The sequence below is a fragment of the Trachemys scripta genome, chromosome 2, assembly GCF_013100865.1.
Source record: "Trachemys scripta elegans isolate TJP31775 chromosome 2, CAS_Tse_1.0, whole genome shotgun sequence".
Taxonomy (NCBI): Eukaryota; Metazoa; Chordata; order Testudines; family Emydidae; genus Trachemys; species Trachemys scripta.
This window is the reverse complement of record NC_048299.1, coordinates 250258816-250274468: the sequence shown is the minus strand read 5'-3', so window position 1 is coordinate 250274468 and position 15653 is coordinate 250258816. Positions and strand designations below refer to the sequence as shown.

General features: G+C 40.4%; 1 protein-coding gene across 6 annotated transcripts in view; it reads right to left on the bottom strand.

Annotated features, from left to right (window-relative positions):
- The window catches only part of OXR1 (oxidation resistance 1), a 509161-nt gene that overhangs the window by 126559 nt on the left and 366949 nt on the right, over positions 1-15653 (bottom strand). For all 6 annotated transcript variants that reach the window (XM_034763479.1, XM_034763478.1, XM_034763477.1 and 3 more), the window contains one exon: positions 13958-14040. In XM_034763479.1, coding sequence (XP_034619370.1) covers positions 13958-14040 — 83 coding nt within the window. The remainder of the gene's footprint in view (positions 1-13957; positions 14041-15653) is intronic.

The following is a 15653-nucleotide window of genomic DNA, read 5'->3' as shown; positions in this document are numbered from 1 at the left end:
ACACTTAGTTAGGAAGTGGTCATCTATAACATTTGAAATTACAAGAATGTTTTAGTACTGGTAGCAGGAGACCTCCAGCATATCTCACTTAAACTGGAGTCCCCCATGATCTCACAGTTATTTTTCTTACACGTTACAACCAGGTGTGTAAGGAAATAGTCATCCTATTCCGCAAATATGCTTTGGTGGTCTGTAGCAGACACCAGTATCAAATCTTGTGTTTTACCTGTTAAGTCATTGATCAATAAGTACTCAAGCTTATTTTCTTCTGAGTTATCAGTAACTCAGAAACAGGTAATGCCATTTTTGACATTCCCCATCCCTTTTTGGGCACTCGGTCCTTTCTAAATAGGTTAAAGCCATTGATTTTAACATTCCTGTCATGGGAATCATCCCACCAAGTATCATTAATATCACCCAGGTCACAGCATTTTGAGGCCATTATTAAAGTACATTAGAAGGAATACATTTAATGACAAAAACAGCTGGAATCCCACAAAGATCTATTCAGGGACAAGCATTATCTTTAACTAATTCATTCATTAACAATTGAGTGACAACAGCGAACACAGGTTGACAATGCAGAAATAATCTCCAAATTATTCTTGTATATGAAGGAGCAGTACACTGAGAAAAAATACTGATAGTCTTAGAGGGTCACGGTCTAATAATAATAATTAGAATTGTTTCTTTACAGTATTGCAAATATCACTTCAGTTTGCTTTTCACTCTACTTGGATAATGGAAAAAGATTAGTTATCTTAATCTTTGATTTCGGTTATGAAATAGTATAATGGTCAGCCTTACACACACACACACTTTTCCAACCAAAAGTAATATTTCTGTTAACTTTAAAAAACAAACAAAACAAACAAACAAAAAAAACCTCAAGAGAAATAATCCATAATCTAAAAATTTAGAAACTACTTGTTTGAGCATCCCTTTAAATGGTGTAGTATAAATGAAACAGGTGATAAATATTGATCAAGAAAACAGGGAACATTTCAGAGCAAGGCAGCTGGTAGAAACAGGAATAAAATCATATAACTTCAGAAGACAAGGACAGCACATACTGTAACACAAACAGATTCAAACATTTGACTATTGCTTCTTCCATGGTGGGCACATGGAAGCTAATGAGAAGAATCTTCAACGGGTGTCGCAGATACTCAGCTACGCGGTAGTAGCTGAGTCTTGAGGGAGTAAGAAAATTCAGACAGCTGCAGCCATAATTTAAATTAATGGGTCTCAAATATCAGAGACAGCGAGAGCAAGAGCAAGAGCGTGTGCATGTGCATTTCTCCATATATTATATATAAGAAAGAGAAATGAGTTGTTGTAAAAAAAGTCTTGTGCATTAGTTGTTTTCTCCCCTCTTCCTCCCAGTCAATATGGATTCCACTGATTATCCTAATTTTGTAAACTGTGCTGTATTTTAATGGTTTCTGGAGCAACCTAAATGTCTTGGCAGGGTAAAACAAATTTTGTAAGCAGTACTGGACATAGGAAGAAGAAAATATGGCTTTCCAGGAAGGAGTGGGTTTGTGAGGTTTAATTAAATTATCTTTTGCTACAATAAGCAACTGGAAGATTCTTTCAGGCAGATCATAAGGGTGAATAGAAAAGGCAGCTTTGAAGGAAGTTCTCCTTCCGCAGCTCCGTGTTCTCCCTTGCACCTGGTAATTTCTATCCCAGGGGACTGGAAGAAACTGGCATTACTAGTAAAATTTCACTAAGTACTATTAGCAGAGTGGCTTTTCTTTAGAAAAGATAGTTAGTTTATCCACATTTCCCATTTCTGGTTTTTTAAACACTCAAGGTCAAAGGTGGAAGCTTCAGGGATGATTTTTGATGTATCTGAGAACACATCACAATCATATGCTCTTAAACCGCAATTTTGGATGCCAAAGTATTTCTTTACTTTAGAAAGAAGTCACTTCCACATTAGCCTAGCATGTGAACACAATTAAGGGTATGTCTATCCTATAAACTGAAATCAACATATGTTCAGTCCAGGAGAACAGTGAAATTCACAAGAATGTATCAGTGTCTACAGGGACACTGCATTGCTCTAACTACACAAAATAAGCTTATGCCTCTCGTGGAGGTGGAGTTATTATGCCGGTGCAGTAGGACACATATGTCAGCAGAAGCAAGGCTGTAGTGTGTACACTGACATAATAGGTCGTCACAAGAAGCTAATTATCTAGATGCTTTCCTGTATAGGTTTTCTGCCATGTGCAAACTTCGTTATTTTGTAAACAACTGCTCAACTGACATTTGGAAACTTCTAGAGTCATGTATCCAAGAACGCACATTGTAATATTTCAATATTCCATGGTGATGTAGACATTTTTGTCTGTGTTTACGCAAAAGTAAAGAATTCCATTATTCCAAATGTCACTTTTTAATTACTATTACAAACCAAATACCAAAGAGGAACATAACAAGAGCAAGGCATTTATTGTTCATTACAGACATGGCAGTAAGTTGACAGTCAAGTCAGAAAGTAAAGTGTTATATCCAGAGCTCTACACACTTTAATTAAATTCATTATGTAAAGTTGTTTTGGCTTTCATCTAACTTAAAGTTCATACACACAATAGAACTCAATTGTTAGTTGCTAAACTGGATAAACTTGTACCATTAGTCAACTTCTCTGATTTAAGACGAGCAAAGAAGAAGTGCACTCTATTTAAACTGCAGGGGTAATTCAATTTTCATGCAAAGTACCACCATAATCTAACATCTATTTCCAACACACAGCAATATTTTACTATAAGCCAGTCCTGAGCAGGCCAATTGTTCCAAAACATTTTGGAGTTATCAAAGATTTTCAGTGAGCAAGTTTGACTTCTTTTCACCACCCTTTTTATATCCAAGTTCCTAAACACACAATTAAAACAGAAGTACATTTGATAAAACTATAAAACAAATTAAGGACCACCCAGACTGGTCTACAACACAGACTATTAACAAGCAAACATGAAGCTCTGCTTCCTCTCTTCTGAGAAGGTTGTGTTTTCATTTTAATTAAAACAAAAAGCAAAAAACCACACCCCCAAAAGCTCTTCTAGCTTTCCTATCTATTAGTCACCAGACCAGCTCCATTTCAGCTGTGTGAATGTATTGGGCCTTATTCTCCACTGACTTGCACCTTGTGTAGTTGCTTATATCTATCCAAGCAAGTGTAAAGTTCTAATCTGGTAGCATTTTAGACTCACTTTGCATAGATGCAATTACAAAAGATGCAAGTCAGTGGAGAACCAAGCCACAAAACACGGAGTTATTTACCTTCCAGCTGGTGGTCAGATGGAGCACATGAACTATTAGATGCTCTTCTCCTCTCTTCCTCCCTCCAAAACATAAAAAACTGTACTCGGCAGAAGCCACATTCTCTCAACCCACTCACGTGGGGAGAGTGCAGGGGGAAAAGGAAGAAAAAAACAAAAACCCATTCACCACAAAAGGAGTAAGGCTAGCTGCCAGTACACAGTCCTGCACTTGGTATCTTCCATACCATGCAACTACTGAGGGTAGCCACAGGTGAAACTTGTCAAAAGAGAGGGGCACTACTGGCCACTTCATTGCTTGACATGTCTTTGAATACCAGTTTTTCCTCACAGTGAGGATTTCCTAAGGGTACTGATTTTAGTTAAGTCCATCAAGTGAGCTATCAGAGTGGAGGACCCAGGCACAAGTTTTCTGCAACTACTGGCAAACCATTTTCAGTACAGTAACTCCTCACTTAACGTAGTTATGTTCCTGAAAAATGCAACTTTAAGTGAAACGATGTTAAACGAATCCAATTTTCCCATAAGATTTAAGGTAAATGCAGGGGGTTAGGTTCCAAGGAAAATTTTTGGGGGCACACAAAAGGCATTATATACTGTACAGTACTGTACTGTGGTTGGGAAGTGCCCCTGGCTTACCTCACACAAGCACAGCCCGCTGCAGGCAAGGACGCTAGGAATCACCTTCGCAGCAGCTTCCCCTGAGAAGAACAGGCGCCGACTTTGCCAGGGGATGCTCCAGGCCTGCCTCTTACCATCCCCGCTCCACTCCAGGCCCACCTCTTCCCACCCCCACGCCACCTCTGTCCGGAGCACATCGCATCTCCGCTCCTCCTCTCCCTACCCCCCAAAAGTCCTAAGCACCACTAAACAGTTGGTTTGTTGGTGCTTAGGACTTTCTGGGAGGGAGGGTCAGGAGCAGAGACGCGGCACTTCCCCGCTCCTCCCCCTCCCCTCCCAGAAAGTCCAAAGCGCTGACAAACAGCTGTTTGGCAGTGGAGGAAGCGCTGGGAGGACGGGGAAGGAGGCGGAGAAAAGGAACTTGTGCAATGCTCCCTTGTAAAGTCGCTGCTCTTCCACAGACTCTTACAAGCAGTGGACAGAGCAGGTAGCCAAACGACATTTTAAATGAGCATGTTCCCTAATTGAGCAACGACATAATTTTGAAACAACATTAAGTGGGAGGACGTTAAGTGAGGAGTTACTGTAGTTATGATCAAAGGTTTTACTTCAACCTTACAGGCAAGCTACTTGATCTGTCCATTACAAGGGACTTATCAAATAGTTAGTTTGCTCTTTCACTCCTACATTTGGCTAGACAGGACATCAAAATGAGTGTGTGCCAAAGACTGGACTTTAAGACCCACAAGGATTAAGACAAGGGTCCACAGACACTCAAGAGTAGGGCCTCTAAGCTATTGAGAGTTTACAGTCATCTGTGATGCTGAGCCAGTGAAGGTTAAGTAACCAGCAGGCTGGATGACTTAAAAGCAACCCATAAGGACAGATTAGAAGAACACTGAAACAGTAAACAGGGACATTCGTTGTAGATAGCTAGCAAAGCCATGTTAAATAGACTTGAATCCTTGACATGTAGGCCTGTATCAGTAGAGAATTAAGAATAGATACTGATTATATTTGTCAGTGCTCACCTATATCTTGTTAGAAGTTTAAAAATGTGATTTAATTAGCTTGTAGATGCTAAACAGTCTATGGATTCAGAGATCAAAAGTGGATATTATCATTTAGATGGGACTTGTGGTGTAATATTGTTTTCATTTCTCTTTGAAGTTTGTAATAAACTACCTGTGAACTAGTTAATGGTTAATTCCCTTGCACTAATGAATGCAACTAGTTCCCTTGTATGCCTAGGAAATAGATTAGCTTCAAAGCAACAATATACATTAACTCCTCTTCAGCCCAGGAGGGCCTGCTGAGACCACTGCTGAACTTCAGCTATAAAAAAAGTTTGAGGCCTGATCCTTGCTATCTCAGATATGCTTAAACTTTGACAGGGAAAGTAGAAGCCCACAAGACTGAGGTCTCCAGGTTATTCTGGATCCACTCTGAAAATTCTCATGGAAGAATTTGAGCAAGCTCTCCGCACATGGACCGCTGACTGGACTATAACCTTTTAAATTGATTCCAGAAAGATTTTTGCAAAATCAGCAGCTTCACCATCTGCTATGAAATTGACCTAAGAACTCTATTCATATCTGCATGTATAATGATCTTTAACCACAGCAACTCTTCTATTAATAAATCTTAGATTTAGTTAATAGGGATTGGCTTTAAGTGTGTACTTGGGTAAGAGCTGAAATATTCACTGACCTGGTGGGTAATATGCCCGATCTTTTGGGATTGGTAAAATTTATATATGGTGAATAAGGTTGTTAGTAACCCACACTATATTAGACTTGGCTGTCTCAGGCTAAGGTCTGGTCTATACTACCCGCCTGAATCGGCGGGTAGAAATCGACCTCTCGGGGATCGATTTATCGCATCCCGTCGGGACGCGACAATCGATCCCCGAATCGGCGCTCTAACTCCACCAGCGGAGGTGGTAGTAAGCGCCGTCGACAGGAAGCGGCAGAAGTTGATTTTGCCGCCGTCCCTACAGCGGGGTAAGTCTGCTGCGATACGTCCAATTCAGCTACGCTATTCACGTAGCTGAATTTGCGTATCTTAAATCGACCCCCCCCCTGTAGTGTAGATGTAGCCATAGTGTGAGCCAAAGGCTGCATAGCAGGGGTCTCACTCAATTTACTTTAAGGCCAGTGCCAGTCCGCAAATCCTCCCACGGGGCCAATGTCACTCATGCTACCCAGAACCTGTCCCCGCAAAACTCTGCCCCCCACCTGCTTAAGGCTCTGGGATGGAATTTGGGTGGGGGTCTGGGGTGCAGGCTCTGGGAGGCAGTAGAGGAGGTACTTATACTAGTATATTTAAAACTGCTACCTAAACAAGCCTACTTTGGAGCCTCCATGACAGACTAGCAAAAATCCCTACAAAACAAAAATATTGGCTTATTAGTCCTTTGGTCCTAGCCCCTTCTCCTGATTCTCTCCCCCAAAATAAGCCAGCCACCATGCACAGAATCAGCCAAACAAAAATTCTTTCCAAATGCACTTAAATGTCCAAAATATGGTTAAAGCAGCAAAGAGCCCCATGGCACCTTATAGACTAGCCTGACTCACTCTTGCTTGCATATTTATACCTGCCTCTGGAAATTGCCACTATATGCATCCGACGAAGTGGGTATTCACCCATGAAAGCTCATGTTCCAATACGTCTGTTAATCTATAAGGTGCCATAGGACTCTCTGCTGCTTTTACAGATCCAGACTAACATGGCTACCCCTCTGATATATGATAAAAGCAACCATATTTTGTCAAGTATCAGGCATCATTCTAATATGTCAAAGCTCTTTATTATATGCTGCAACCTAAACACAAATCACATGAGAATAAATGCATTAAAAATTGAGGCTCTCAGATATTACAGTAGTGGGAGCCATATACGTAAGATATTATTAGTATGGAAATGCTATTCAAAAGCATACTGAATGATCTCTGTGGTTTTAGTGCTGCTACCTACTAGAAGTAGTATGCAGTATTGTCGTAGCCATGTTAGTCCCAGGGTATTAGAGAGACAAGGTGACCTGAAAGAAGAGCTCTGTCTCTCTAACCAGCAGAAATGGTCCAATAAAAAGGTATTACCTCACCCACCTTGTCTCTCTACTAGAAGTAGTACAGTCTATTAAGCAACAGAACCCAGAACACAGTTTCAGAAAATTTTACAGAGCAATATATCAGGTTTGAGAGAGAATTGGGTAGGAACAGCCACTGCAATTGGGAGTTTTCAAGCAGATGATACATCCTTTTATGTTTCTCAGATGACTGATATTTAGAAAAGGAGAGAAATTCTACAATTAAAGAAACTGATATTTACAATAGTAGTGATTTCTGATGAGACCAGATTTCTTTGTATCATGCAAAGCCAATTATCTATCCAAGACAGTAGTACAGGCTTGGCTAACACAGGACCCCAGTATCATATCTCCTGGGACTGCCTTGTGAATTGACAGATGCAGGGAGAATTTTTCCAAGCTGATGCTAATTACCAGAAGAAAGGGCAAAAGAGTCCAAAAGTTGTATGCTTTGAGATTTGACCCAGAAAGACTAACTATTGTTATGAATTGTTGCGGTTTTTAGAATCAAATACACAGACTATGCATATGTGAACAATATAGCTCAGGTGATCTTCAGTGGGATTCTGCCTGTTCCTAGAGAAGGGTAACAAAGGTCTGACAAGATTATGATGATCAACAGATGGCTCAGGCAGTGGTACTATAAGGAGGGCTTTGGGATGTATGGCCATTGGGAGGCATTCATGGACAGAGGACTGTTCTCTCAGGATGGACTTCACGTGAGTAGGGAGGGAAATAGACTTCTAGGATGCAGGCTGGCACAACTGATTAAGAGAGCTTTAAACTAGGAATCTGGGGGAGATATCCAGGTAATCTCCATGCTGGATTTTAAACATTGAGAGAGAAAAAAACGAAGTAAGAAAGGATACTACCGTGGGTAGGAGAATGGACATAAGGAGGAAGGGTAGTGTAGATACCAGTCTAATAGGCGATACTGGCAGTAGAATGTCTGGGCCTAATCGGGTAAAGAAATTGAGCAAAGCCAAACAGCAAAAATTAACATGTTTGTACACCAATGCGAGGAGCCTAGGTAACAAAATGGAGGAACTAGAGTTACTGGTGCAGGAGGTGAAACCAGATATTATAGGGATAACAGAAACATGGTGGAATAGTAGTCATGACTGGAGTACAGGTAGTGAAGGGTATGTGCTGTTTAGGAAAGACAGAAATAAAGGCCAAAGTGGTGGAGTAGCATTGTATATCAACGATGAGGTAGACTGTAAAGAAATAAGAAGTGATGGAATGGATAAGACCGAGTCTGTCTGGGCAAAAATCACATTGGGGAAGAAAGCTACTAGAGCCTCCCTTGGGATATTACTTGCGGTGTGCTATAGATCACCGGGATCCGATTTGGCTATGGATAGAAACCTCTAATGTTTTTAATGAAGTAAATACTAATGGGAATTGTGTGATCATGGGAGACTAACTTCCCAGATATAGACTGGAGGACAAGTGCTAGTAATACTAATAGGGCTCAGATTTTCCTGGATGTGATAGTTGATGGATTCCTTCACCAAGCAGTTGCTGAACCAACAAGAGGGAATGCCATTTTAGATTTGGTTTTGGTGAGTAGTGGGGACAATCTTGGTTCGAGCGATCATGAGCTAGCTAATTCAGTTCAAACTAAAGGGAAGGATAAACAAAAATAGATCTGTGACTACGGTTTTTGATTTCAAAAGGGCTAACTTTAAACTTTAAAAAATTAAGGAAATTAGTTAGGGAAGTGGATTGGACTGAAGAACTTGTGAAGCTAAAGGTGGAGGAGGCCTGGAATTACTTCAAGTCAAAGTTGCAGAAACTATCAGAAGGCTGCATCCCAAGAAAGGGGGAAAAATTCATAGGCAGGAGTTGTAGACCAAACTGGATGAGCAAGGATCTCAGAGAGGTGATTAAGAAAAAGCAGGAAGCCTACAAGGAGTGGAAGATGGGAGGAATCAACAAGGAAAGCGACCTTATTGAGGTCAGAACATGTAGGGATAAAGTGAGAAAGGCCAAAAGCCTTGTAGAGTTGGACCTGCAAAGGGAATTAAAATCAATAGTAAAAGGTTAATAATAAATGGAGATATACCTATCTCATAGAACTGGAAGGGACTCTGAAAGGTCATTGAGTCCAGCTCCTGCCTTCACTAGCAGGACCAAGTACTGATTTTGCCCCAGATCCCCAAGTGGCCCCTTCAAGGATTGAACTCACAACCCTGGGTTTAGCAGGCCAATGTTCAAACCACTGAGCTATCCCTCTCCTATATATAGCCATATAAATAAGAAGAAAACAAAGTAAGAAGACATAGGCCCGCAAAACACTGAGGATGGAGTGGAGGTTAAGGATGATCTAGGCATGGCCCAATATCTAAACAAATACTTTGCCTCAGTCTTTAACGAGACTAATGAGGAGCTTAGAGATAATGGTAGGATGACAAATGGGAATGAGGATATGGAGGTAGATATTACCACATCCGAGGTAGAAGCCAAACTCTAACAGCTTAATGGGACTAAATCGGGGGGCCCAGATAATCTTCATCCAAGAACATTAAAGGAACTGGCACATGAAATTGCAAATCCATTAGCAAGAATTTTTAATTAATCTGTAAACTCAGGGGTTGTACCGTATGACTGGAGAATTGCTAACGGTTCCTATTTTTAAGGAAAAGAAAAAAAAACGTGATCTGGGTACTACAAGTCTGTTAGTTTAACATCTGTAGTATGCAAAGTCTTGGAAAAATTTTTGAAGGAGAACGTAGTAAAGGACATTGAGGTCAATGGTAATTGGGACAAAATGCAACATGGTTTTACAAAAAGATAGATCATGCCAAGCCAACCTGATCTTCTTTGAGAAGGTAACAGATCTTTTAGATCAGTGGTCTCCAAACTTTTTTGATCACGCACCCCTATCAGTAAAAAAATTTGAGCACGCATCCCCTGCCGCGCAGTCTCTACCATTTTTGCCGAAGTTTATTAAAAAAAAAGCCGGCCGGGGGGGGGGGGGGGGGGGAGGAGAAGCACTCCTCCTGCCACGCACCCCCAAGGATCCTCTTGCGCACCCCACTTTGGAGACCACTGTTTTAGACAAAGGAAACGCAGTAGATCCAATTTACCTCGATTTCAGTAAGGCATCTGATACGGTTCCACATGGGGAATTATTAGCTAAATTGGAAAAGATGGGGATCAACATGAAAATTGAAAGGTGGATAAGGAACTGGTTAAAGGGGAGACTACAACAGGTCATGCTGAAAGGTGAACTGTCAGGCTGGAGGGAGGTTACTAGTGGAGTTCCTCAGGGATCGGTTTTGGGACCAATCTTTTTATTACTGACCTTGGCACAGAAAGTGGGAGTGTGCTAATAAAGTTTGCGGATGACACAAAGCTGGGAGGTATTGCCAATACAGAGAAGGACCAGGATATCATACAGGAAGATCTGTATGACCTAGTAAACTGGAGTAATAGTAACAGGATGAAATTTAATAGTGAAAAGTGCAAGGTCATGCATTTAGGGATTAACAACAAGAATTTTTGTTATAAGCTGGGGTCTCATGAGCGGAGGAGAAGGACCGTGGAGTATTGGTTGATCACAGGATGACTATGAGCTGCCAATGTGATATGGCCGTGAAAAAAGCTAATGCGGTCTTGGGATGCATCAGGCGAGGTATTTCCAGTAGAGATAAGGAGGTGTTAGTACCGTTATACAAGGCACTGCTGAGACCTCATCTGGAATAATGTCTGCAGTTCTGGTCTCCCATGTTTAAGAAGGATGAATTCAAACTGGAACTGGTATAGAGAAGGGCTAGTAGGATGACCCGAGGAATGGAAAACCTGTCTTATGAAAGGAGACACAAAGAGCTTGACTTGTTTAGCCTAACCAAAAAGCGGCAGAGGGGAGATATGATTGCTCTCTATAAATATATCAGAGGGATAAATACCAGGGAGGGAGAGGAATTATTTAAGCTCTGTATCAATGTGGACACAAGAACAAATGGATATAAACTGGCCATCAGGAAGTTTAGACTTGAAATTAGATGAAGGTTTCTAACCATCAAAGGAATGAAGTTCTGGAACAGCCTTCCAAGGGGAGCAGTGGGGGCAAAAGACTGAGCTTGATAAGTTTATGGAGGGGATGGTATGCTGGGATAACCTAATTTTGGCAATTAATTGATCTTTGACTATTAGCAGTAAATATGCCCAATGGCCTGCGATGGGATGTTAGATGGGGTGGGATCTGAGTTACTACAGAGAATTCTTTCCTGGGTGTCTGGCTGGTGAGTCTTGCCCACATGCTCAGGGTTTAGCTGATCGCCATATTTGGGGTCGGGAAGGAATTTTCCTCCAGGACAAATTGGCAGAGGCCCTGGGGGTTTTTCACCTTACTCTGCAGCTTGGGGCAAGGGTCACTTGCTGGAGGATTATCTGCACCTTGAAGTCTTTAAACCACGATTTGAGTACTTCAATAGCCCAGACATAGGTTAGGGGTTTGATATAGGAGTGGGTGGGTGCGATTCTGTGGCCTGCGTTGTGCAGGAGGGCAGACTAGACAATCATAATGGTCCCTTCTGACCTTAAAGTCTATGATTCTAAAGTCTAGGATACCATCTCATTATGTGAGTTTTACAGAATATAAACTAAGTATTTCCCTGTTGTAAACAATCTGCAGCTGGAAGAAATGATAGGGCCCAAATGTCCCCAAAAAGATGTAAAATAGCATGTAGCAAACTATATTATTGATACCACTTTTTTTGAGGGTGGGGAGTGAGGATGGGGTTATGAAGGTATAAGAGATAGTATTCTTCAGGGCTGAGAGGCCTGCAGTTGGCTGACTAATTAGCCCCACCCACTGCACCTGTGAAAAAGACAGGTAACTTAATTGGCTCATCCGCATAAAAGGTGGAGAAGGACATGGGAGAGGAGGCGGCAATACCAGCCAGAGGCTGGAGCAACTGCTAGGAGAAGCAACTCCAAGAGACAGATGGACAGAAGGGAGACTGGGAAAAATCCTATTAGCACAAAGGGCTCTGAGGTAAGAGCCAGGAACTTTGGTTGATAAACTCATGGGGTAAGGGATAGATTTGGGGGAAAGGAACATAACCTGTACAGGCTTTGTGGGGAAAGGCTGTGAAGCTCTGATCCTGTTTTCATTAAGAAGGCTTGAAATAAAACCCACAGTAATTAACTGGTCCGGAGACTACCCTACCTGGATTCTGTGATAGGGCCCCAGACAGGATTTCCTCAGGAAGGGAGCTAGCTCCGCAGGCATCAGCCTGGGTCCAGTTGGAAGAGGGAGCTATAAAGTAGGCCCAATCCTTCACACAGATATAGAAAAGAGGGAAGCAATCAGAAATCTAAGTGTATTTCAATCTGTGCAATATGAACTTACGTGTGTTACTGCAGTGGTAGCAGGTCATCATGGTCCCATCTGTGATGCAGAACCCCAAATCCTATTGTATGTGTTGAATATACAGGCCGCAGAGCCCTATAATTCAATGTGTGCACATGGAGTGGTGGCATGGTAACTTATGATAGCTTGCAGTAACATGTACACACATTATTGCAAGCTATCATAAGCCTGATGAAACAGAACACGTGGACAGAAAAATTTCACCAAGGAGAGCACTTCATGACTAAACCAATATTAAACCCTTAAGCAAATCAAAATACATGTGCTGCAGATGCACAAATGAGATCCCTTTAATGGAAGACACAGTATGTGAACAATATTCCTTCACTAAATCAAGTGGTAAGTACCATTGGAGATGATATCTACAACGCATAATCTTGTAATTTGTTACTGCAAACAAAAAAACCAACTCAAGCCACACAAGTTTCAAACTCAATTATAGCATACAACTCCTCCCCCCCCATAAACTTTCTCAGCTATTGCAATACAGAACCGTGTGCTTACTTGGCACAAAAATAGTTATTTCTAGAATACATCCATTTGATTAACTATTCTACAGAATAGCGTGTTACGCTTTCCTATTTTGTTTCATCATACATGTCAGAGTAGCTGAATATATACAGTGTAAGAAGTTTTGTTTTCTGTGCAAACCAGACTAAAAAGTTAGCTTGGAATTAATCTCAAGAACCCACTCCCTCAACTCCTCCCACAATATTTCTTGAAGGTAAAGTAATCCATATTAGTAGATAAGAAAAAAGTGACAAAGTTAGCTCCTGTATAAAGCCATAATTTTCTTTACTAGACCTCTTTATATCCTATTCTTTGCAGAGGAAAATATTTATTTTTATTTCATCAAAGCTTCAAAACTGTTCAGGAGCTTCTTGACTGATTTTCCAACATGTTAATTGAAAATTTATATGCAGTAATTATATAGCCTAAAACACAAGACAGATACTTCTCACTTCAGTTTCCCCTAGTAACCAGAAACGTGAAAAACTGACTGCAGCACAGTTTGAGGGTCATTTCAAGAACATAACAGTCAGAGAAAGGCTCCATTTTCAGATACTGATGGGAATATACACATTTTCAGATACTTCTGAGTACAGCTCTGTTAGGTATAGATCAATGGAAATTAGTAGGAGAATGCTGGAAAGGTACCACCAAGACAGACCTAACCCTATTTTTATTATTTCTCCTGAATTCAGTGGATTGTTAATGATGCTGAAAGCTTTAGAATTCGTAAGTGATTTTATAGTTCGTTATTTACTGTAAATTATTGAATAATTAGGCTTCAAGAGATAATTCTATTGATTGACATTTATTCAACTATTAATTTAACTTGCATAGAAAACTAAAGTTTCACTTTTGCAGTATGCTTCATATCCCTGCTGGAAAACATTAAGAATACTAGCTACTTAATTCCTAATAAGATAATCAACTATCAGAAGTAAAGTACGGACTGAAGAGAACAAAGGCAATCAAAGCAATTTTGTTTACATTACGTATCAAAAACTTCAAGTCTACACACATTCTATGCAAAAGCAATATTTAAACAGCCAAGCAGCAACTTACTGTATATTCAATAGTCCCTTTAGGCTTCTGAAAAGACATTCGTCGCCCATCTTTCTTGTCTGGGTTCTTCTTCTGGCCACTATCTGAAAAAAATTGAGGCAAGGAGCGTGTTAAATTCATTTTCCTTGCTCACAGTACTGTCACAGGCTGCTGATTACAGCCCCGTGGGCAGACATCTAATTCTGCTTGCTCCTTGTGACTCTCGACTCTCTAAAAGACAGATAGCTGCGGGAATAGGGACTTCACTCCCCTGCTATGCTTTAAGGATCTGACCAATATAAACTACTGAGACAACTGGGAATCCGTTAACTACTAAGTACCTGCTACCATCCAGAATGCTATTAATGCAGGAAAGACTAAAATGATTGATCTCCCTCATCAGGCAAGGACATATCAATTGCACAAGCAATGCTTCTAAAGATCATCTTTAATTGGTTCTATGTTGCACAGGGTCTGTCATTACTGTCTGCTCCAGACACTGTTTACAGCTTCTGGAGACTAGATGCAATTAAAAGTTACAGCTTTTAAAGTGAACAAAAATGTATTTTAAAGAATACACAGTGGTTTATAGATAAGTATTTATCTCAAACAAGTTTTACATATTAACAAAACTCTAGAAGACTTCTCTTCTCCATATATGTTAGCTAGAAAGGGATAAGATTTATATGCATAGGGAGGATGTGCTTTACATTTCATCTTACTGTCAAGATGCACTAAAGCATTGCTCCTTGGCTTATGCAACATTGAATATTTTTGATGACCATCCCCCTGTAATGTCTGCAGCTTTACTGGGATCCAATACAAGAAATGGAATTTAATGCAGCTATACTAGAACTTTGCTAATGTGTACTAAAAAAAAAGTCTGGTTTTATTCAGCTTGATAATTCACCAACATAAAATGTATTTTATTTGACCATTATAATTTAATTTTACACTAGTACTTTCCTGAATACAAGTAGGAATACTGAGGTATAGTTTGTAAAAGTATCTGAGAATCTTCCTGTTATGAGACTTGATTCTGGCACTCTGCTATAAATCTTTGCTGCGAAAATGGGAGAGATTTTTCTTGTGAGAGAGAATCAGATTTGTGGATTTGTAAAACGTTAGCTACATTCTACTGCAGCATGCTAATTGTGTTGAGGCATTATTTCCATATCTTCAGTTTATATACTCGTTACATATTTCAATCAAGTTTTCAGCACAGTACACAATTCTTACAATTCTCAGCCACAACTAGGTCAGAAGTTTGAAAAGGATACTGTTAGAAAGTGAAATGAACCACAATAGGTAAATGTTATTTTTTTAAAGTGTGCCAAAAAACTTTTACTGTACATTTAAGTGATTTCTACTATCCTTTCCCCCCCCACCCCAACAGTGATTTAGAAGCTTAGATAAAAATCTCTCATTTCTTTTCCAATTTTGCAGTCACTGACTGCCCCCCACCATGTCTCCACTGAACAGAGATGAAATTTATCAAAATGCTTATACAAAGACAACTTCATACAGTCTTTTAATGCCCACAAAAATACCCCCCCCACACACACACACACAAACACAAACATACTCCCCCCAGTAATGTTACTAGGTTTTACTTACTAGCAACAAGGACTTTCTAGGAGAGGAAATAATCTTGGGGGACAAATTCCCATATTTACAACTATCTATTAAAATAGTTACTCAAAATAGAGGTCAGGAC